Below are 23,779 nucleotides of genomic sequence, written 5' to 3' on the forward strand. Positions count from 1 at the left end.
TTTACCCAACTCGGCTTCTTGTGCTGGGCTAAAGTATCGTAGGCTGCTGGCCAGCCTGTGGATTGGCTGGCCTCGCTTTGGGTGCCCACGTCACCCAGGCCTTGATGGCTGGGATCCTGGGGCATAAACCTCAGCTGCCTTGGCTCACCCCTCAGCCAAGGCCTTGGTCCAAACGGATCCCACGTGCTGGGGCCTTGGCATGCCATGAAGTGTGTCTGGCAAAGCCTTAAAAAGAAGAAAAGCAAAGGTTTATTGAGCAATTACTGGGCTATAGACTTGGTTACCAGTTACTTTAAATATATGATTTCCTATCCCCATTTTACAGGTGAGGCCCAGACAGGTGAAGCAGCTTGCCTATCATCACACAGAGAGGAAGTGGGGCAGCCAAGGTTAGAACCCAGGCACTCTGGCTCTAAGGCCCATGCACTCAATTCCTTTTAAGTCATTACACTGTGTGGGTTAAGAGAACATGTCAGTGTATGTAAATGGGTGAGAGCAGAGGTGGGAAATGGTAGAACTCCACTGACCAGGGCTGTCACTCCACAGTGTGTATGTCAGCACAGCCTAGGAGGTGATAACTGAGGGAAAGGAGTCCTCGTGGATGCTTGGAGTGAGAGTGGAAATATTCTGAGGAAGAGAGCCGAGAGGTCTGGGTAAACCACCCAGTCCCATAAGGCTGGGGCTGAGGAGGATGCGTGTGTCATCAGGAGCGAAGGAAGTGGGGATTGTAAACAGACCCTTAACTTTGGTGGTCAAGTAATTAAGATTTTGGTGGTTTCTATGATTTAATGCATTATAAAGAAATTGTTGTATATTAAAAGACCTTGTTTAAACAAATGTGGGTATCACCCATAAATTTGTCTTCTTGTTGTTTATTGGTAGAAGTGATGAACAAAGCAAAGCCGGTGTCAGATCTCTCCTACGACAGTGATGGAGATTGTAAGGCTGCCCAAGCCAACAAGCAGGGGAGAGATCTGAACAAGAAGGCATATCCGTCCTGTAACAAAACCCAATTAGGTTGAAATGTAAAATGGTAGCATGCACGGCAAAGCCAGTTTACTTGGCAGGCTTGATGATTTTAATAAGGAAAGTTTCTTTCCTGCCTGACTTTCTTTGCAGAAAAGGCTCGTGACCAAGTACCAGTTACAGTCATTTCTGTAGAACCAGCATGATACTGTAATATAAAAATAACGGGTTGTGAGTCAGTTACTCTAACCTTGTGTTCAGTACCGTACAACAAGAGTGAAAAAGGGGCAGCACCTCCTATCCAGGAAACCGTCCAAAGGGACCACTTAGAGCAGATTGCAGAGCATGTCAGACTATACACCAACAGAGATGCAAAACTGAGGTCTGGCCATGTAAACACATGCCCGTTCCGTGGCCAGGCTGAGCGGCCCGGATTCCCGATGTGAGGGCTTCAGAAGGCCCCAAGCCAATTATGCAATTAGCCAATAGCCTGTGCTGGCCTCCACGTTTATTTAGATAAATTTTGAAATCATCAGTGAACTCTTGAGCCAGATTCTTCCTTTGCAAGAAGAAAATCAGACTAAACCTGCATCGCGCCTTGCAGCCCGTGGGGGGGACAAGTTCTGCCTCCACCCCCGAGCAGGAGCAGCGAGACCTCTGTCTGTGGGTGGCCTGCCTGCCCGGGTGGGGTGGGGGGTGGGGTGCTGCACGTGGAGGCTCTCCCCCCCCCCACATTTGAACCTGCAGAGGGCACGTTCATTAGCAAAGATTGGAGTTCCAGGAGAGGAGGGGGCTCTTAGCCCCCCTCAGCCCCAAAATGGTGACCTTTGGGACCCAGAGAGGAGAACTGGGCTCCGGTTGCTTTTATTTGAGGCACTCAGAGTGCTTCCCACGTATCTCATTTATCCTCATGACACCCCTGAGAGGTAAGTTTGTTTGAGATTTAGAAAAAGTTATGATTATGCCTATACATTTGAGTTCCTGACTCCGTGTCATTCTAAACCACAAGTCTCATCCCCATCTCGCTTTTCCTAATATAACTAAACCCTATGGGGAATGAAATGGCTCAGGCTTTAGCGCAGCCAAAGGGTGATCTGCACCCCCACCTCCTTCTTTTTTGTTGTTGTTAAGTTTGATTTATTACCTAGCATTCTAGCCAGGCTCGATGGATGTTCAGAGTATTATAAATAATGTGGATTGAAAAGATTGTGCTGAAATGTTTATTACATTCTTAGAAAGAGAACAAGCAATGGCATGGAGAGCGTGGCAGCGGGGAAGGAGCGGTGCGAGGAGAGAGGGAAGGCAAATCTGGCTCCTAGGATATTTTAGTGTGTCAATAAAAGACAGTGCTCAGAAAAGAAAGAATTTCTATTGCCGTCCGGCTATCAAGAATGCAGAAACCTTCCAGCGGGTATAAAGAATATACTTCAAGAATGTAAGGCCCATACGGAACTAATCATTAGCCATTCCCTCTCTCATTTCCTCACCCACAGTGCTCGGAGCAGGCTATCAGGAGAGGCTGCCAGGGCTTTACAACTAGCCCTTCCGCCTGCCGGCTCCGGGGTACACTCTGTGATGGCCGGCAGCTGGGGCTAGCTGTGTCCCAGGGACAGAGCACCTTCTCTCGCCTTCCTGTGCACTCAGGGCTTCAGAGTCCTGAGTCTTCCTTCCTTGGGTGCTATAGGAATGCAAATGTTAGCCAAGGTTAGGATCCCCGATGTCGGGGCATGTATTCCACACTGGACCATTTGCCCATGCGAAGCCGAAATCACGCCAGCTTCTTGCTGCCCCGTCGTCCTTGCTGCAGTTCTTCCTCCTTTTGCTGAGGGCCTTTCTTCAGGTTTCCAGGAGAGAGAAGACAGGATCAGGGTTCCTCAGCACCCAGGGTCATCTGTGTCATTCAGCCTGACGCTGGATAGAAAAGTCCGGCAATCTGGTAGGGATCATACTTTGCGTCCCTCTTTAATTCAAGTGAGAAGGGGTCTTTGGGCCACTCCGTCAGCTGCTGTGGGCCTCGCGTGCCTCCTCACAGCAGATCTATCTCGGTCAAGAGGGAGCGTGGCCAAGGTGACATTGGGGCTGGGAGGTGGACTGTGACGGCAGATGAATTTTGCATGTCACGTGCATCCTCGGCTGCTCCACTCCCTCGTGAGGCTGGCGTGGCCAGCAGGGCGGTCAGCAGCCACCCGCTTTGTGCCCAGGATGGAGGCCGTCCGCCAGCCCAGGGGCCCTGCACCGCTGGCTTCCAGTACTTACTGCCTGCATCCCACTCGCTACTCAGGGCCCAGAGGAAGCAGCAGCCCTTCCTGTCATGTCAGATGATATTTTATATCAGTATCCTAATAGATGACACTTTTGCCTTGGGGACAGAGAACTTCTAGTGAGCTTTGATTCTGACCTCTAAACCCATGGCTTTCAAACTTCAGTGCAGAAGGATCATTTGGAGAACTTTGTAAAATGGATTCCCCAGGCCTGCTTCCGGAGATTTTGATTCATGAAGTGGGAGGTGGGGCCTTTGACTTTGCATCCCTAACAAGCTCTCAAGTGATGCTGAGGGCCCTGCCCCTCCAGGACCTCGCTGGGCAGCAGGGCTTGAACCAACATCAGAGTCGGTGTCTCTCCTTTTGTGGCTTCTGGTAACTTCCTTCTCAGCAATGTCGGTGAACAGAAGGGGTTAACTCCAGGGAATGAATGAAAGGTGAACTGGGGCAGTTCAATTAGACACAAAGAGGGCCCGCTTGACTGAAGAGTTTGAGTCTGAATCATCTGTTTGAGAAAGAAACCAGTGGCGGTTGGGTGCAACCCTGTGGCAGATTTTCCCATGGGACTGTCTTAAGCTGAAAGTGAGGAGAAGGGGGAAGGGCACATTTCAAGTAATACTGTAAATATTTCACTAAAATGTAAATCTCTTCGTTTATTTGAAAGTCAAATATAGAATGTGTTCTGCCAGAATTTTATATTCAGGTCACCAACTACTAATGGAGAGTACATTGATTTTGCATTTGGCGAAACCTCCAGTACTGCTTTACTAGAACCCCTTTAGAGTTCTTTAGAACTACTCTTTTCAGTTACCCGCTTTATTGATAGTTTATACTCTTCCATTTATTCCTTTTTTTATTTATTCAACAATTATTTATTGAGGACTTACTATCTGCCAGGTACTGTTCTAGCTGCTAGAACACATTAACTGCCACCAAGTAAGAAAGTCACCCGAAATCCATCCTACCAACTCTCCACATTCCACACAATCTCTGGGAAAAATGATGAGCTACTCTACCATCAGCCAAACACAAATACATGTTGACCATGTGCACACGCGCGTGTGTGTGTGTGTCCTTCATTCTGTGGTAAGCACATGTGGGTGACAGCTTGGGGACACAGACATGGAAACACTTGGTGTCTGTTCTCTCAAAGAATTTACAGGCTATCAGGAAAGGCAAATCATGAACCCAGGTACACAAAATGGTAATTTCTCTATCGTATGTGTTCACAATGCCAAGGAACCCTAAGAAGAGCCATCCTCAGACTGCCCTGGGCACGGGAGAGAAGGCCTCCCTGGGGAGGGAGCATTTTGAGCTGAGGCCCAAAGGCTGGGTGTGTACAAACAGTGTGAACAGGCCTGCCAGGGCCCAGAGGTGCAAGAGGGCGTGGCACACGGGGAGGGGAGGCCAGGGAGGGAGAACTGGGTAATTTCTTGGGCAGTGAGCCATATTTCAACTGTACTGTTTTTCTCCAAAATGAATTCCAAAATATCTGACACCATATTCAACGTGGCCCAACACACATCTCAAAGCCAAATCTGACATTTTGAATCATCTATTCTGCTTTTTCTTTCCCCCGAAGGATGGATAAGTAGAAGTTGATGACATCATTTCTGCATTATCCTCAATCACCTTTCTCCCCCCAACTACAGACACTTGAAAGGCGGCCGTTTTGTGTTCTCAAGTGAGGTACGTGGCGGGCAAACTCCTGATGTTACCTGAATGCTGATTCCCGCGGCGCCCCATTGTGCTATCAGCGTACCTTTCCGTGACTTACCTTGATGGTTGATTTAAGCCCCTTACACCTTAAGAAGGGAGGGGAGAAGTCCTTTTACCTGGGTTGCTTTATCCTTGAAAGCACTTCAGGAGCCAGCCGTCAGTCACTGTTGGACACCACTGTTGGAAGAATGGGGAGCAGCCCCACGTCCTGTTACAGCACTCCCGGCTGGTTCCCTTGGAAGACGCTGTTCCCCACCCTTTCAGCTCTGCCACTGCGAGTCTTTGGGCTTCACGTACCTCTATTCTTCTTTCTTGCCCATGCTGTCCATGTCAGTGGTTTACCTGCTCAACAGTTTTTAGGCCGACCCTATTTTAGGGTTTATGGTTCATGGTTTCACCCATTTGCTTTCGGTAGGCTCATCGGTGACCCTGTTGAGCCTGCTGAGAAAGCCTGTGGGTCAGTGTCTCAGAGCTCAGCAGGGGACTGGAGGGCACCAGTCTCTGCCCTGCACTTCTACTTAGGAGCACTGACCGTTTGCTGCTACACTGACCACAGACTCTGAGCATGTCAGCATCTTTACACAGAGGTCGAGTTGTGACATGCTATTCGTAGAAGGACCTCCTTGGGGTAGCGAGAAGTGTTTGGGAGTGATCCTGAATGGAGGTGACATCACAGCAGCATTCCCTGATGATGAAGAGGCATCTTCACCCCATGTGTGAATCTGTCTATCTTGATAACTTTGCATTTGGCACGAGCAAGCTGAGACTGTCTGTGTTGTTTCTATGTGTTTTCCAGAATGATCAGTACGCCCCAGTGCTACTTTAGGTAAGAGGCCCATTTCCGTGATCCAGTGTAGCAAGGTGTCTAAATCTCTGTTTTGTTCTCACTCTGTCAACTTTGGTGGTGCCGGCAAAGCTCACAACCTCTGTGGCTCTGTTTCTACTAACTAAGTTCACAGTTGACCAGTATGCCGGGCAGTTTTCTCTCTGTCCCTACGGTCAGGCATCTCACTGTAGTGATGTCGTTCAATTAGTGTTCTTAAGAGGAGACGGCGCATACAAGAGCCACTTCCCTTGTGCTAGAGCAGACAGCAATTGCATTTGCTTGAAGTGCTCTTAGTTTGTAATTTTTATACCTCGAAGCATATAGGCTGTTGGAAGAATTTTGTGTGAGCCAAAATTTTTAAATCTGTGTTCATGATGGAGTGTTTGAAGGGAGTTAGAGATTTTCACGAAAAGCCTGGCAGATGTATTTGGTTGCACTGGGAGTGGTGCTGCCTGCTCCACTTGCCGAGAAGTTCCACGTGGGGAGGACAGGTTTCAAACAGAGAAACACCTCTGTGACAGTCCCCATCAGGGTGATCACCATAAGGGGGCAGATCAAGGTGCCTTCTGTCCAAAGACTGATGTTTGTGAATGCCCTGCCGGTAGCGAGAACAGTTTCCAGTCATTAGCAATCACAGCTCATGGCAGGGGAGAGCTCACCGTGTGCCAGGCGGCATCCCCGGCACTAAGCACGATCTCTGTCATTGCCAAGACAACTCTGTGAGTCCCAGGTCCCCATTCCCCCTCTTTCAGGCTTAGATTGGGTCCTCTCTGAAACCACAAAGCCGCGATCTGAGTGGGAGCAGCGCAGTCTCACAGCCCACCGTGCAGCCCTTTACACTATACATACGGCCCCCCAAGAGGGACCCCTCATGTTCACGCACACATTTGTGTCCTCTGCCATTTTGCTGCCCAGTTGGGAAGAGGCACACCTGGTGCAGGAAGTTCACGGGCCAGAGGTCTTAGCTTCATGGTGGCCGTTTGACAGCAGGGGTGACCTTTAGAACAATCAATTTTTCTGCCTCAACCACGGGGATGGGCTTCACCACCAAACTGAATAATTATGACACATGTTCTGGTTATTTGGAGGAAAACTCAGCTTCTAAAGTGAAGGGATCAAGCCTGGCTGTCTCGCTCTCCCCTTATTTTTCTTTCTTCCCTTAGCCCTTAAACAGTCATCTTTCTTCTGCCCTCCCCACTGTGGCTCTTGGTTGTAAATAGTCCACGTCACCTTAGAGGCCAAAGGAATGCTGAGATTAGACAGGGGCAGAGGTGGTCTCCAAGATGGCAGAGTGGCTCCCCCACCACCAGTCCCCACTTCAATCGAAATGCATTTGCCCGAATTTGTCCAATCGTTTGGTGACATCTTGTGTCTACTGTTCCATCATACTTCTCCCACCACAGCATGGCTTCCTTTGGGTTTCGGCCACTACCTGGTGGCCAGCATTAGGGTGAAGTGAAATGGCCCCTAATAAAGGCAACAGCCATCAGTTTAAGAAGCACACTTCGTATCTGGGCACAGAACTGGACCATCTGAGAAATAGCCGCTACCCGTGAGGCAGCACGCTGCTTCCCACTTGGGCTTAGGCCAAGCAGGTACCAGGCTTAGCTGGCAGGGAACCTCCATCCTGGAAAGTGCTGGAAACCCATTGACAAGTTCTCCCTCTCCAACTCTCCTTTTTCTACATGCCATAATAAGTCCCCTTTCTGTTTCCAGTTGTCGTTACATCACCCTTCATTCCAACCAACTTCCGTAATGTGTTATTTCTAAGCTTACATGTTATTAACACTTAAGGATGGCTGTTTCCTGATGCCACATAGCAAGGCACCCTAATCTCACCTGCAGTATGTTTCCAAATCCCACTGTAGGGTGGATGACTCGTTTCTGGAAAGTGTTAGCAGTCCCTCCGCCATCTCCCCCTAGAACTTCAGGGAAAGGGGAGCTCTATCTTTGAGCTACCATCCTAGGTCTTCCCACACAATAGGAAGAGATAAGCTGTATTTTTCATTATAGCACTTATCACCTACTAGAACAGACATAATATATTTTGTTTGTTGTCTGTCTCCACCTGACCCGGCCACAACACTAGAACATAAACTCACTTAGGGCCGGGGGGGGTTGTCTGTTTTGTTCATTGCTGCATCATCCCCAGTGCTTAGAACAGTTGCAGGTACTTGTACATGCTCAATGAATATTTGTCGAACAAATTAAAAGTGTACCAAAGAGGTGCAGAAGGAGAGGGTAGCAATATTGTTTGGGTTTTGCTAACCACATCAGGAGTGGGGAGCTTCTGTTTCCTTCGTTGATTTGTTGATCTGTTGACTCACGGAGCAGCACAAGGAGGTAATGCACACCAAGTGCCGGCACCAGTAATGGTGGTGGTCGTGGCTCTTGTTAGAAGGACTGGCAGAAGGAAGAATATGTGTCTGTCTGGGACCTGCCTGAGCCAGACACACGCTATGCCCTATCCGTGGTGTGCCCCGGGGAAAGAGGATCCCCAACTGGAAGGTTCTGAGCAATTAGTTGGCCCCATCCAATGTGTTCTTGTTAGCTTTGTTTAGAGGGCGAACTGTCCCAACCTCTTCTTTGCTCCAATACCTTTTGCCCCAGAACTTGAGCCTACCTTGTTATTCACCTTGACTCTTCAAGACAACATCTATCTCATTAATCAAAGAATACTTGTAACTAATAGGCTATGGGACTGTGGCGGATATGAGTTTTGTACCTGGGAAGGCCTCTTGGTGGTGAAAGCTATTTCCATCGTGACCTTCAGAGTAAGGCTAGAGCAACACAAGATTGGATGCCCTAAAGAGCTGTGCCTTCGTGCTGTCCTTTCAAGACTAACCTTGTAGAGTGAAGTTGTTCCTATGTTGCTCTTATGTTTTTTGAAACAACTAGTGACAAATCGTTATTTTTGCTGAGGATTTCTTTACTGAAAGCTCTTGGTTACAAGTGAGAGGAAATGACCCTGGCCCATTTAGATCCCCCCCTCCAAGTAATTTATGGGAATGATTTTGGGTTACTTATAAGACTCTAAGGAATAAATGAACCAATCAAGTCTCAGGAAAGGCAGGGCTTTGGGCAGGCTGGGCCTTCCAGCCCAAGTTCGTGGACCACCACACCAAAATGTAATGCCGAGTCCAATCCATGCTTTGTTCAAAATCCAAAGTTCCTGGAGAAGAGAACCCAGTTGGCCTTGCCTGGGCTCCGTCTCCGGACCAGTGAGCTCTGTATATGGCAACAAGGTCAAGTTGGCCAGACGTGGCTGCTGGGCCACTCCTGTTAATGTGTCATTTTGAGGTTTGGAACTCAGAGACTGAGTTCAGATCCACCACCTAGGAGCCTTTTTTCATCATGGTTTAAAAAAAAAAATCATGTGACGAAGCATTTGATATGTTGAGAAAGCGTTGTCTCGATGGCCATACCTCTCCTCCTGGCCTTTCCCTACCTGCCTGAGAACTTAGGGAGCGGGGCCTTCCTGTGCCTGCCGGCACCCCTATTTGATGCCAGGTCATGGCTCCTAATCCGAGCAGCACAAATGAAGGGATTTGGAATGGTGGAGCCAAAACTGTCTGGAGCCATTCAGAAATCTTTTGACACCTAGTCCAGGGGGAATTCTCAAAACAAGATATCCATAACAGAGTTTCCGACCGTATTTTTCAAAGACACTTGACTCTCTGCCTGATCCCAGGCAGAGTCACATTCCCAGGAATGATGTGCTGCACAATGAGGGGCTATTTCTTAGCAACTATGGATGCATCGGAGAAGCAGCCATAAATTATTGACCTGACAACCCAAAATAAACTGCTTTTGATTGCTAGATATGAAGGATTATCTCTTTACAATTGAATTCTGCTGTTGAATCGTGATGACTGCTGGACTGAACTTATTTCCGGGAAGGGAAATGAGTAAGACTTTAAGAACACAGATGGAGCCTAGAAGCTACTAAGCACTTTCTGTAGAGTGAGCGTAATAACAACTGAGTTTTTACATATTCCCTCTAAGGACCGGCTATCATTGGCAGAGTTTTGTTTTTGTTGGGGAAGCAGGATTGGGGTTGACTTTCTGCCTCTCCCATGAGACAGTGAGGCCCCAAAAGAGCTGGACCGCGTCTCTCTGCATTCGAAGGAACTGACCCTCAGCAGACCCTCAGTAAACATTTGTCTACATCCTGGTGTAGGTCAGTACAATTCTCTTGGGGAGATCTCATACTGGGACAGTTGGCCAACACGTCTGAGCCCTTATTTGGAACCTGATTCAGTCTGGGCTGGCGAGATGAGCTCCCCGGCCGAGCGTCCCCGGTGTCTCGGGCTCTGCCCACTGCCCCAGAGCCACCTGGCACCTGGGGAGGCACTGGCCTCCTGCAGCCCGGAACCCAGGCCCCGGGACCTGCCGTTCGCTCGGCCTCCATCCAGCTCCTCTCCCCATCTCTCGCAGTCTTAATTCCTTTTCATTTCCTGTTTCTAGGCAAATCTTCCCCCCCCAACCCCCACTCCCTTGAGGTCACCTTCCCCTGATTTCGGCTTCCTGCCTGAGAAGGCTCTCCCGCTCTCTGGCCCCCAGATGTCTCTCTCTGTACCAGCCTCTTTTCCGACAGTCGCTGCCTTCTTTTTAGAGTTGATTCTTTTCAAGTTTCTGTGTTAACACAGAGCATTACCTCCTGTTTGGGGTACCGGGTCAGGGGCCAGGCAGGGGGAGTTGGACCAGACGGGGTGCCCCTCTCCTCCCAGGGACCCTCGGGAAAGGTTCTGCACTGGGCTTCCGCTCCAGAGAGTGACTGCCTCAGAAAACACCACCCTTCTTCCCATCAGGAAGCTTATAGTTTTCAAGAGAAGGTGCTGAGTGTTTTGGAACTAGAGGTCACAACACACAACATGGTGAATTAAATGCCACGGAGTCGTTCGCTTTAAAATGGTTAATTTTATGTTGTGTGCATTTCACCCCGATTCCTAAAACTTACACACACACAAAAGAAGACAAAGAAAAGGAAAAGAAAGGAGCCAGCGTGTAGTCAGCAGCAGCCAATAGGCCGGACCCTCTGCAGACAAAACGGCGTGTCACCCCTGCAGCCCTGGGGAGCTGTGTGATCCCTCATTTGAGCCATGACGAGGCCGTGATGACGAGACATTGGTGACCTGTCCCAGGGCTGAGGCGTGTGCACGTCCGTCCTCTTCCTGCCATGCTGCTCCGAGGCTGCGGTCTTTGGGAAGGCAGAGGCTGTTGATGACGTCCAGTCAGCATGACATAAAGCCAAGATAAAATTAAGATCTGTTTAATTCAAGGGCTTCTTTGTTTTCAGTCAGAACCAAAACACAGGCAGATTCTACTTGGCGACGATTCTTTGCCTCTCCTTGTATTTCTTTAAGGAGTCCCTGGGCCACTTCTGCATCATCAGCCATGGTTTCCCGTCTCCGTCCTGCAGGCTGCCTCCCCCCATCCTGAGCCCCTGGCTTCTCGAGGCCGGCCGAGCTCCAAGATTGTGGCCAATTGCCCCCAACCAGTTCTGTTGACCTTGGCGGGGTGCGTTCAAGGACAGTGGCGGGGAGGGGGCACCCTGGGTTAGACACAAGTTGAACTGGTTTCTAGCCTCAGCTTGTTTGCTGCCTCTGGACTATGTTACTTGACATCTGAACCCCCATTTTCTTAGCTATAAATTGGGGGAAATTGTTACCCTATCAGCTTCATGGTGAGAATAATACGGGATTAGAATACTGTAAACATTCCTTAGCACATGTACCTCACGGGAGTAATAGCAGCTCTTAGCGTTGTGAATTCTATGCTGCTTGTTACACTGCTGTTATTAATATTACTATTTTTATCATTATCATTATTTGTGCCAGCCTATCCAGACTGCTTGGACACCCCAACCCCTGGGGCCCCTCTGCCCCTTCTCCACCAGAATCGAATGTGCTATGATGTCAGGCACAATTGCAGAGCCGCCCTCCTGTTTGCTACCAGATCATCTAGGTCTGGAAAGAGCTTGCCTTCGCTCGTTCCCCTTTTGGTTTACTTTAACCTCCCTCTTCTCTGGTCCGTGACCCCATCCTAAACGCGTAGCCTGCCCTGACCTTCACTTCCTCAAAGGCCTCTCACATCCACGTTTTCACAGCTCCTCTCACCTGGCGTCCACTTGGTTGTGCTCCGCTGGCCTTTTGACTCCAGCCAGCGTCTAGGCCAGAACAGCTGCCCTTCCTGTGGCTAATAACTTAAACGGATGCTGCCAGAGGTTCCACTCCGAACTTCCAGCCTCTCCTGGGCGTCTGTCATCACCCCCGCAGCTCAGCCAGAATCGGTCCCTCTGTTTCTAAACCAAATGCCACCCAGGTGTTTCTGTTTTTGATTCTCTTCCTTGTATTCTGGAGCACATGACATTTTACTTCTGTTGTTAAACGGAGAGACTGGCTCACTCACAGAACATTTACGGGGCACCGGCAAGATCCAAGGCACCGTTCTTGGGCGATGGGTTATATAGGGGATATTATCGTAGCTACCATTCATTCAGTGCTGGAAGTTTTATATACTGCATCCTATTTACTGCTCACAAGAAGCCCATGAGGTCGGTATTTTTCACCTGCTTTTACAGATGATGGAACAGAACTTAGACGGTTAAGAAACCTTCCCAGCTCTGGGATGCTGTAGCAGATTTGAATCTGGGTCTCCCAGAACTCCAAAGCCAGTTCCCTTCCCATCGCCTGATTGTGGAGCTCCTGTGGCCTGTGTTAGTAAATCATATCAGAATTTAAAGAAGGAGGACAGCCATTTAAGAGCAGCCGCCTGCTGTCAGTACTTCTGTGACCCCAGGGGAGGCTGGATGTCTCTGGGCTGAGCCATCCTTACGCAGCAAGTGGAATCTGAGCTTAGCTACGAGGTGTTGGCCCCCAGGTAGGACGAGAAAGCGGTGGGGTGTAAGCAGAGGGCACAAGAGAATGTAAGGTCTGTTCGGGGGACGGAGCTGCAGAGAAAGGAGAACATGGAGGGAAGAGTTACGTTCCAGACTAAGAACCAAAACCCAGCTCAGGCAACCGGGCAAGGCTTTTGCACAGTGTCTCTCTGAAATCCCTATTTGGGGAAAAGAAAATGGTGAACTGCAGGGTAAAATAGACTCAGGCGCCCCTCTCCCTACTACCCGTGTGGGCTCCCCCCAGCCCAGCTGAGCTGCTGGGCAGTGGGAGAAAAGCTGCTCATGCCCACGCCCCAGGGCCGGCTGGCAAAGCAAACCCAGCTCCACAGCGGGCAGGCCCAGGCGGCGGGAGACTCTCAAGGGTGACTGCGATTCTCCAAAGATTCAACCTGAAACTCAAAATGTAAATACATACACCTTCTCTGCAGGGCGTCTACTCTTTTCTTAGCTTATTTGCCCAGTAACAGGATTAAAGGGAACATTTACATGAACTTTTGAAAACAAATATTCCAGTTTTGTCTGTTCTCCCGCATAAACTCAGGAGTCTGCTGCAAAAATGCTGTTTGATCAGTGAGAACCAACTGGTTAATTCGTAAGCAAATGTCACCTATGGACAGGCACAGCTGGGGGGGGGGCACCCTAGGAGAATCTTCCTGAGTGTCTTCTGTTGACCTGGAGAGGTCATTAGCTGCACCGGGATTGCCTGTTGGCCCTGACTCTTCCAGTGTGAATATGTGTTTTGGTTCAAAACAACCAGCAGTAACAGGCAGCCAGTGCGGCTTTCCCTGTGATAAACAAAACCAGGTAAACAGACTTCCAGATAAAATTACCTTCATTTTCCCTCTCCCCTCCCCACCTCCTCTCCCACCTTCCTTATCCTTCATGTGCCCCCTGCAGCTAAAGGGTAGAAGTAGCCAGTACAGGAACCTGCTTTTTCACTCTCTCAAAGGAAGCCAGACTCCATATTTTTCCCTCCTCCTCCTCCCATCGGGAAGGCCTAAGAGCTGTCAACTACGCACAAACTGGCTGAGGTGTTGGCAGCACAGAATCCATGATTTGCCGGTTTCCAGCATTTCACTGGAAAAAAAAATATGGACCATTCGTCCAGATGAACAATCTTCAGCAAACCCAGCGCTGCTCCCGACAGCCTGTGTGTAATATCCTTTCCCAGTTTGAGAAGGAGTTTGTTTTCTTACATCTTTTTTTAATTGCCATGAGCTGGACTTGTAAATAGTGTAAGTGGTTGAGTAATACTCATCTGGTAAAGTGACCAAAGGAAATGGGCATTTTTTTCCACCCTTGAAACTCTGGCATCCCATTCCCCGAGAGGGACACTAGGGTTCTGGAAGGAAAATCTGCCTTTCCAGGTGCCCGTCTTAGCAGCGGACGGAGCGAAGTGCAGAGATGAGCCCACGGTCGGGGGTCTCCACAGGTGTTCTGTGCCGGGGCTGGGGGCAGAGAGCACTCATTGTTTAAGGAGTTGGCAGGTTCCCAGAAGTTCCACCGTCTGTCCTCACTCTGAAATGTCAAACATTTTCGTAGCTGGGGGGTGGGTGACTAGAACCCCTGAGGTGTAAACGCTGTTCTGAGGCAAAAGAAATAAGTTCCCTCTTTCGTGCGTGGCTGAGCCCTGCTCAAGGCCTTCTTGTGCCCCTCTGGCAGGACAGTCCCCCACGCCTTGTGGGCTGGAGCCACTCTCCTGGATCTGAAGTGTTAGAGGTTCCTCCCTGATCAACCCCTTTGTGGTTACGTGTGGTTGAGTATTTTTGGGTTTTGGTGTTTTTTTTTTTAATGATGCCCTAGCTTTCAGTGATACTTACTGAAATATTTGTAGATGAAATATGTCTGGGATTAGCTCCAAAACAATACACTGGGGGCAGGGAGAAGGTGAGGGTGGAGATGAAACAAGATTGGCCATGAACTGATCATTGTAAAAGCCGAGCGATGGCTCGTCGCAGTTCGTTATGCAGTTCTTTCTGGTTTTGTACATGTTTTAAGATTTTCCATCTTAAAAAGTTATTAGAAAGAAAGAAAGAAAGATGAAAAGAAAAGGAAGAGGGGGAAAAAAAAGAAACTCTTCATTGGGACGTTCAGTCCGAAGGAGCCTGGGCCACTCTCCCAGGAAACCCCTCACCCCATTGAGCCATAATTCCCCTGGGCACGCTCTCCTGGTGCAGAGAAAGGGTTAAGAGCGTGGGCTCAGGGCCAGACACCCCTGGATTCCCACCCCAGCTCTTCCTCTTACCATAAGATAGTGAACCTTCCGGAACCTCCACTTCCTCATATATAAAACGAAGCCGAGAATGATTTCCTGGGGAGAACTAAGTGTGGCAATTCACCACGCTTTGTGCAAAACCTGGCACAGGTAATAACCACCCCATGCAGGGTGCGGCTCGGCTTTCCCTGGTTCTAAAAGACCCTTGGTCACTCATGCCGAAGCAGCTCCCTCCAGGAGAGGTGCCAGAGCTGGGATCACATTCCAAGAAAGCCAAACTCCTTAAAAAGAAAGGACTCAGCGATAAGGTATGTAAACACCTGCTCTTTGACCAAAAGAATCCAGAGGGCTGTGGTGGGCTTTTTGCCAACACTGTCACTTGACCCTCGGTGTGTACCAGTTTACTTAAAGCTGTTGAAATTCTCCTGCCCAAAGGACCCGTGTTTGCTCTGGGAGGGTTTAAAATGTAGCAGTCCTGTTTGTCATGGCACTCAAAGTACCACTTTTCCTCGTCGCTCGACAAGAACCCAGGTTTTCACCTATTATCGAGTTACTATGAAAGGTGTCAGCAGCTGAAGTGCATTTTCATTGTTTGCAGGCATGGCACACACGCCCTGTCGCCCCTGTACAGCGGCAGAATTTGTGTGCTTCACAGTTTCAGTGATGGAAAACCTAGCAGTTATAAAAGGAATCCTGAATTAATAATAGTTCGAATAGCCCCTCCCACCATTCTGCTAAAACCATGCTATTAAAGGTCTCCAAAACCCTGTCCTCTGTCCTCAGCCCCTCTTGGCATCTGCAGCATTCACTGGTTGGCATTGACCCCTCCTCGATTTTTCTCTTGGCTTCCTTGACACACTTTCTCAGATTCCTCCCTGTTCACTATTCCTCCCGTGTCTTTCTTACTTGGCTCTTCTTGTCCCTCGCAGCTTTTCAGTACCTTCCTTCATTTATTCAAGAAACGATTTTCTGTGCCTCTGCTGTGTGGCGGGCTCTGTTCGAAGTCCTGGGGATACGGTGGTGACGAGTCAGGCACAGTCCCTGTCACAAAAGCCCCTTGCCAGTGAGGGAGACAGTAAATAACTAAGCCCAGAAATGATGATGTAACCGAGGGGACAGTGGGAGCCTTGTGGATGCCGAATTTGAAGGACAAATAGCAATTAACTGGGCCAAGAGGATGGGGTGCTTCCCGGCAGAGGAAACAGCCTGTGCAAAAGCCGGGAGTGGAGAGGAGCCTGGCATGTGGAAGGGGGCGAGGGCACGGCAGGGGCTTCCACTGGGCTCTCTGGGCCACAATTTGGATCAGGGAAAGAACAAGAATGTAAATCCAGAGAAAGTCTTTGAGAGGAAATTGATGCAACAGCAAATAAAGAACTGAGTTTGGACTTCAGTTGAAGCCATCAGAAGGTTTTTAGCAAGGAAGACACATGATCTGATTTACGGCCGTGGAGGGGTGGGCCGAGCGACGCAGGCAGCTGATACGAGGCCCTGGCTGTGGCCGGGGTGGGAGATGGCCTCTTCCCCTGATACCTCAAGCCTCTTGCCTTGGATTTCAAAGCTTCACGCGTAGCAGCTAAAACCAGATGTATGGTTTTTTTCCTTCCAGTCCCGTTGTTTTTCTGGATTTCTTTGTTTTCATCATTCGTCCGGCTCATCTCATGATACCCGGATTTGAAAATCCAGGCTCACTTTTTAAAAATCACTTGTTCAGAAATAGTTTCAGTGGCTGAGAGATTTCAAATGGAGTCGAGAGGTCACTCTGGTGGACATTCTTATGCACTATATAGATAACACCTCTTAGGTTTTAATGTATTGGAATAGCTAGAAGTAAATACCTGAAACTACCAAACTCCAACCCAGCAGTCTGGACTCCTGAAGACGATTATATAATAATGTAGATTACAAGGGGTGACAGTGTGATTGTGAAGACCTTGTGGATCACACCCCCTTTATCTAGTGTATGGATGAGTAGAAAAATGGGGATAAAAACTAAAGGACAAATGGGGTGGGATGGGGGGATGATTTGGGTGTTCTTTTTTCACTTTTATTTTTTACTCTTGTTCTGGTTCTTTCTGATGTAAGGAAAATGTTCAGAGATAGATTGTGGTGATGAACACATAACTATGTTATCATACTGTGGACAGTGGATTGTATACCATGGATGATTGTATGGTATGTGAATGTATTTCAATAAAACTGAATTTAATTTAAAAAAAAAGAAGTATATGTATAAATATATTTTATAACTCCTTCAAGGAGAGTATGGAAAAAAGTTATGAATATTCAGTGAATAATTTTTATTTTTGAATCAACAGACACGGGAATGCTTTTCACGTTTTAAAATTTGCTCACTTATAGCTGGATTCCATCCATAAGAGTAGACATTCTTTACCACACTGAAGGGAAAAGATAAGGATTCTTCTAATCTACTGTGTTAAGTGAAGTGAAGTTGACCCGTGGCTTCTGGCTTTGAAAAATAACACATCAATGTTCCTAAATGTAAATTAATTACACTGTAAAATATCAAGTCCCTGACGTCAATAAAAATCTATACCTTTATCATGGAAAAAAAAAAAAATCACTTGTTCTTAGCCATTCCTTCCTTGTCTCCGTTTTCCCGTACTAGCTCCCCAATTCCAGCCCTCCCAGTCCCAGGCCAGAACCCTGGCCGTACGAGGGGCTCTCTGCCTCCAGGACCTTCCCCTCTGACCCAGCTGGAGCATCCATTACTCACGATTCTGCTTCCGAGAGCACCACCCAGCAGCTCCCTTATTTCCTCCCCATTGCCTTCAGGGTAGGCCCAGGCTCTGGGGCACCACTAATTGAACCCCAACCTTCCAGCCCAGTCTGCCTGCCTCCTCCATTTCCATTATTTTCTCCTGATGCTATACAACATAAACTCTCCTCCCCAGCTGGGAACAAGTTTGCAATCAAACGTCACTGCTGTAGCAGAGTGACCGAGTCAAGAGGCTCCTGTCCAGCTGGGACTTTTGGCCAACCTGAAGAAGTGAGGCTGAAATGGATGAAAAGATTTGTTCTCCTGGTCCCGGCAGGGAGACGGACTAAGACGATGTTAAAACACACACACGTGCATGACACACCCAAACACAAACCATCTCACCACAACCATCTTGAAATGCTAGATACAATATTACATACACACACTCCAAAAGTTACTGCAGAGCTGAATTTACAAGGAAGAAAGAGAATCCCCAGATGCAAGAAATGAAGAGAGAGCTGGAAACCAGGGCCTAAGCCGTGGACTCACGCCACAGCTGGGTCATTGTCAGCCACAGTGATGCAGAGCAGGGGTTTAAAGGGCCGGAGAGTGAACCGCTGAGGCCTCCCAGGCCACGGACAGTGTCTGTCACACCTCCTCCTCCTCCTTTTTTAACAATCTTTAAAAATGAAAAAACCATTCTTAGCACATGGCTGCAAGAAAACAGGCCACGAGCCAGGTTTGGCCCATGTGCTGTAACTTGCTGATACCTGCTTAGAGGTTTATGTCCACATGAAAACAGGAGAAAAAAAGTGGGTCCCTGAGAGGGGGGCTCTCAGAGGGTGGTATCCACAGAAAAAGAGGGTGAGGTGTGTGGGAGAAATCCACGCCCCAGCACCAGGAAATGACAAGGAAGTTTGAGGCGGAGCTTTAAGCCCTTTGCCAATAATCAAAACCACGGGTGTGCCATGCTTCACGTGGGTTGGGACTTAACATTTTTACTACCTGAACTGCGTGACTTCGGGATCCATGGATAGAATTTGGGGAGTCTGTGCTTTCCCATCCAGGTTCACGTGGCATTTTTATTTTCACTCACCTCTAATGAGATGTAGCATTTTCTCCGATTACAAATCTTGGCAACAAACCCCTGTAGTGTTAGTGATGCTTGTAACTTTTGTCACTAACAGAAATCACAGATATTTTCACATCAAAATATAGTACATGTGTTATCATCTCAGAATTTTAAAAAATATTTTGATGAGCATGTATCAATATAATTGGAAATTTAAAAACACATTTCTAAATAATTATTGTAATTATTTAATTACATATGTAATATGTAATCTTCATTGAAAAATTTTAAATGTACAGAATTTAGCAATTATTCCATATGAAATTATTATTTTATTGTTATTCCATATGAATTATTATGATTTCATATGGAAATTATTCCATATGAAAATTTGTAGGCTTAGAGGGTAATTTTTAGGAGAAAGATAGAAAATAACTTTAAGTTCCAATTCAAGAAGTTAGGGAAAGAAAAGTAGAACTTGATGAAACAGAAAATAAAGAACAAGTGATGATCAACAAAGTCAAAATTTGTTCTTGGAAATAGACACACTTGTGGCAAGAGTGGTCAGGAAAAAAAGAGAATGCACAAAAAAATGATGTTAGAAAAGAGGGACCTAGATACAGTGTGCATCTATGCCAAAAACTTAAAAAATACTCACAAGAAATGGGTAATTTCCTAGAAAGATATAATTTAACAAAACCAACTTGGGAAGCAAAGAAAGGAAAACACCCAACGTGGGAAACTCTCCAAGTGTAGAGTGAGTGTTTAGAAGACATTGGGCAGCCATTCACCCATTTATTCAACAAAGACGTGTTATGTCTCCAGGATGTGCCGGGCACTTTTGTGCGTGCTGCGTAGAGCAGTAAATAAAGTCCTCAGTGCCCCATGCTCGACACCAGTACTGGCCAACAGAACTTCCTGCGATGACGGAAATGTTTTTTATTGTCCAAAATGGTAACCTTTAGCCCCTTGTGGTTATTGAACACGCAACTGCATTTTAAATTTTATTTAATTTTAATTAATTTAAATGTAAACAGCCAGGTGTGGCTGGTGGCTGTCTAGAGTGCAGCTCTAGCTAATAAGGATAAATAAATAAAAATAGTTAACATGATATGCCGTAAGGGGGAAAACTTAAGCAGAGAGAGGTATAGGAGGGTTGGAGGGGTTGAGATTTCAGATCCGGCACCAGAAGGGCCTTCCTGAGGATGTGACGTGAGCCAAGGGATGGGACCTGTGCCCGAGAGAGGGGGAGAGAGAGAGAAAGCCCCCAAGGAAGGCAGGGTCTTGACCCCCACGGCTGGGAGAGGCAGGAGGTGGCCCTGGAAGTCCAGTGTCCACTCTGGGGTTAAATGAGTGGCGGGTGTTTTATCTGCCATTTTCTGATGAAACTCTTAAATACATAAAAGGCTTTTCGGTCCCAGACGGTGGGCAGTGGTGAACAGTGCCAACAGGGTGTGTGAGAGAGGGAGCAGGGCTTTCTGTACAGGAAGGGGAAATGCAGGTTAACTTGGGCCTCGAGAAATCAGTGGGATTCGACCAAGCCCAAAGACAGGAGGGTCCTTCGGGGGGGTGGAGGGCACCCCTGGGAACGAGGCCGGCAGGGGGTGGGGTGGGGGTGCAGGTTTGGGGCTGGGGGCACGGAGAAGACTGTCCTGGAGCTGTCTAGTAACGATAACAAGAGCCACCATCTACTGAGCACTTGTGCACAGCCGGGCTGCGCCAGGGGCGTGTTGGCTCCTCGGGCCCCCTCCTTGCATGGTCGTTCTCGCAGCGCCCGCGGGGAGCATCTGGGTAGCTTTGCGTCCTGAGAGTATGCTGCCCGGGAGGAGGCCCTCGGCACGTCTCGTGGGGCTTCCTTGGGCTGCATGCCAGCTTCTCGGCCCCCAGATGACAGCCCTGGGGCTGGAGGTTGCCCAAGGGTGCAGGAGGAGCTCACACAGTAGTGGGTCCACACATTTGGATCCTGACCCTTCCCCAAAACAGCCCCTCCGTCCGAGGGGAGCAGGCCTGGCGGCAGAACACCAATTCCTCCCCGTGCATGTGAATCACCTGCTACCTTAGGAAGCATCTCCGTGTACGTTCTCGCGTCGTCCGTCCCCACTTCCGTCTTGGGGCGCCAGGTATACTGAGTACTTACTCTGTAGCTGCCGTGCCCTTGTCTCCGTCATGCTGTGCACGTATCTGCACATGGTGCCTGCTCATGGTGAGCGCTCGTCAAATTCCGGATTGATGGAGGGAAGGGGCTGTGTTCTCTTGGGCCCACTTCATCAGCATCGCTTCCGCTTAAAGGATGGGCAGCGAGTCTGGATGCCTGCCCTGAGCAGGTGGGACGGGGTCGGTGGCAGAGCTGCACCCAGGGAGCCGTGGCTGGGCTCTCCTTTCTGGGGTCCAGCCCCAAGTTTTTGGACATCAAAGTAAAAAACACTAATGCAAAAGTAAGTATGAGGAGAAAAATCCCTCTACTGGAGGTCATTTTTTTATAAAGGGGCTCAGGGGAAAAGGGTGAAGAAGCCACGTGGCTAGTGGAGAAAATAGATTCTGGAATTATTATTATTATTATTATTTTGTAGACTCTGCAGCCCTTTGCTTTATCAGTGCTTCATCAGTGCAGAGCCGGATGGGCCCTGGAGGCAGCCACTTTGTGCAGTCTCCACCCTCCCACAGCCCCCCAGTCTTGCAGTTGGGAAGGCAGAGCCCTCAGAGTGGTCCGGGCTCTTTCTGGTTTCCCCAGAGCCCCCCGTTTTCCACCTAGCACCCACTGACCCCAGCCCCTCCTGCCGGAGCAAGCCCCGAAGGTTCAGGGGGTCATTCCGGGTCCCTGCAGATACTCAGCAGGATGTGTGATGCTTTTCAGGAAAGAGTCACTGAAAGGGCTACTCTCTGCTCTGTGTTCCAGGGATGATCGTGGTGATTCTCCTGCTGCTCGTGGCCATCGTGGTCGTTGCCGTCTGGCCCACCAAATAACGGCAACAAAGGGACCAGCCGCTGAGACACCTGCCAGTGACAATTAAAAGCCCCGGAACCCTTTTGGCACACAAAGTCCTCTCTCAATAAATGACCCCAAAGCCCTGAATTCTTGGCGTGCATTGCTGCGGAAAAGGCAAATGGTTTGGGGGCTCGGGAGGGTCGTCTGGAGCATCCAGCCCTGTGTGGCCCTTTTTTGACTTCTGCTTTGGCCACTTTGATGCTCTCCGGGGGTCCCTCAAGTGGCCTCTGCACTCTGGGGGAGCTACGTGTGGACTGAGGCGCGAACAGGCCAGGCCACATGTGACAGGGCGAAGGGGGGTGGCCCCGCAGTCAGGTGGCCCCAGGTTGCCCCACGAGGTTCAGGTCTCGGTGTAACGGTGCTTGCTGCCGTTGCTCAGGGATATTTCTGGGCTCCACTTTGGGAACTGCGTTGAGAAGTGGAAGCACATCCTTTTGAATCTCCTCAGCGACGGCACGTTCTCGTTTTCCACGGGCAGCCCATCTTCAGAAGCAACCTGAAGCAAGTCTGTTGTGTCAAGGTGGATGCAGCGGGCAGGGGTCAGGCTGGAGAGGACTGTTTGGGGTTAAAAGCAAGGGCTGGTTCTGAACGTAGGGCAAGGGTGTCTTTCTGTGCCTGCTGGGCTGGCCCCACCCAGCCTGCGTGGGAGGGAGTGGACGGGGTGCCCGGCATACACGTGCATGTGTAAAAACGGCACACAGGTGCTTTGGCCAGAGGACACCAGGCCCAAGGGCGCATCGGTGATTTCTGAGGCAGGATGGGGTGGAGGAGTCAGCTGGAGGGAGAGTTAGGGGTGCTGATGGGGCAGTTTCCAGACCCAGGATGTCACTGGTTTCCTGCTTCCGGAAAAGGAGAAAAGGGGTGTGTGGGAGACCTTCTGGAGCCTCCTCTGGAACTCCCAGATGCTGCCGGCTTCTTGTCTCCAGCGGGCATGACCTGAAACCCTTCCTGGACAGGAATTGGGCCGTGGGGCAGCCCAGCCCATTTTATTTCCTAGGGCCTCGAGATTCCAAGTGTGCCAGAAGGAGCTGTGGGCTGAAGCCCAGACATCTGGCCCTCAGGCAAAGGGGAACCGTGACCCTCACTGGCCGCTCTCCCATCAAAGGACAAGACCCTACCTGGCCCAGCTCCACCTGGTTGGGATGAAGCCAAGTAGCCCACGGGTGAGGCCGGGCCCTGGAGCCGGACGGCCTGGGTTCACACCTGGGCTCTGTCACGTGTCAGCCAGAACCAACAAGATGATGCCACGTTCCCAAAGCACCCTCAGTCCCAATGGCTCAGATCCCAAATGCTGATGTCGTGCTCGGGCTGCACGTCCATCGCAGGTGGAACAGGGGTTCTGACCGTGTCTCTTCGTTCTAGAGCACAGGCCAAGGGAAAGCCTCCACCTGGACTGCCATGGGCTCTGTGGCAGAGGAAAAGAAGGCTCCGGAAGGTCTCACACCGGCAATTCAACACTCAGCCCAGAAGTGAACTCCTCACCTCTGCTCACGGCTCACTGGCCAGAGCTCATCACGTGGCCCTACTCCACCACGAGGGGCCAGGAAGGGCCCAGAGGCAGCGAGTGCTGGAAATTGATGGCGACAGGCCTAGTGACCACCACGGCACTGGCTGGCTCTGTGGCCACGGGCTCTGTTTCCTCTAGAGCGTGGAGAGAAGAAGATCTTCCACCTCACAGGTCTGCCGTGAAGACCCAGTGCCTACCTCACACTGCTCGGCTCAGTTGGCCGTAAGTCTAAACCCAGATGGCACCCCCGTCTCCAGGTCCCAAGTCCAGACTGTGGTGAAGACACAAGAGGGGCCGGGCAGGGAAGCGAGCTCTCCTGGCTATTTGGACCCTCCTCCGGGCTAAGCACCAGGGGCAGCCGGCCACGGGCAGCCCAGGCCAGGCCTCCAGAGGTCGGGGCCTGGGAGCAGATTTAGCAGAGCCCAGAGGTGGCAAAGGGATGAGAGGGTGGGCAGTGGGGACAGCCTTGAGGATGAGCTGTGCTGCCAGGGAAGGGGACTGGAAAAGGAAACAGGAGCATTTCCAGACAAGTGTGCGCCTGGAGGAGAGGGGGCTGTGCCGGGCAGGGAGCCACGGGCTGCGGACAGAGTCACGCCGGGCTGCGATT

General features: G+C 49.6%; 1 protein-coding gene across 5 annotated transcripts in view; it reads left to right on the forward strand.

The window, feature by feature from the left end:
* STX8 (syntaxin 8) overlaps positions 1–21,752 on the forward strand; it is a 295,182-nt gene extending 273,430 nt beyond the window's left edge. For 4 of the 5 annotated variants that reach the window (XM_037807925.1, XM_037807921.1, XM_037807922.1 and 1 more), the window contains one exon: positions 21,576–21,752. In XM_037807925.1, the coding sequence (XP_037663853.1) occupies positions 21,576–21,643 (68 nt within the window). In that variant the 3' untranslated portion in view covers positions 21,644–21,752. Of the gene's footprint in view, positions 1–9,857; positions 14,398–21,575 lie in introns of those variants that run through there. The other variant, XM_037807923.1, reaches the window with a different exon arrangement.
* Positions 21,753–23,779: the final 2,027 nt, after the last annotated feature.

Source organism: Choloepus didactylus, chromosome 18 (assembly GCF_015220235.1).
Source record: "Choloepus didactylus isolate mChoDid1 chromosome 18, mChoDid1.pri, whole genome shotgun sequence".
Lineage (NCBI taxonomy): Eukaryota > Metazoa > Chordata > Mammalia > Pilosa > Megalonychidae > Choloepus > Choloepus didactylus.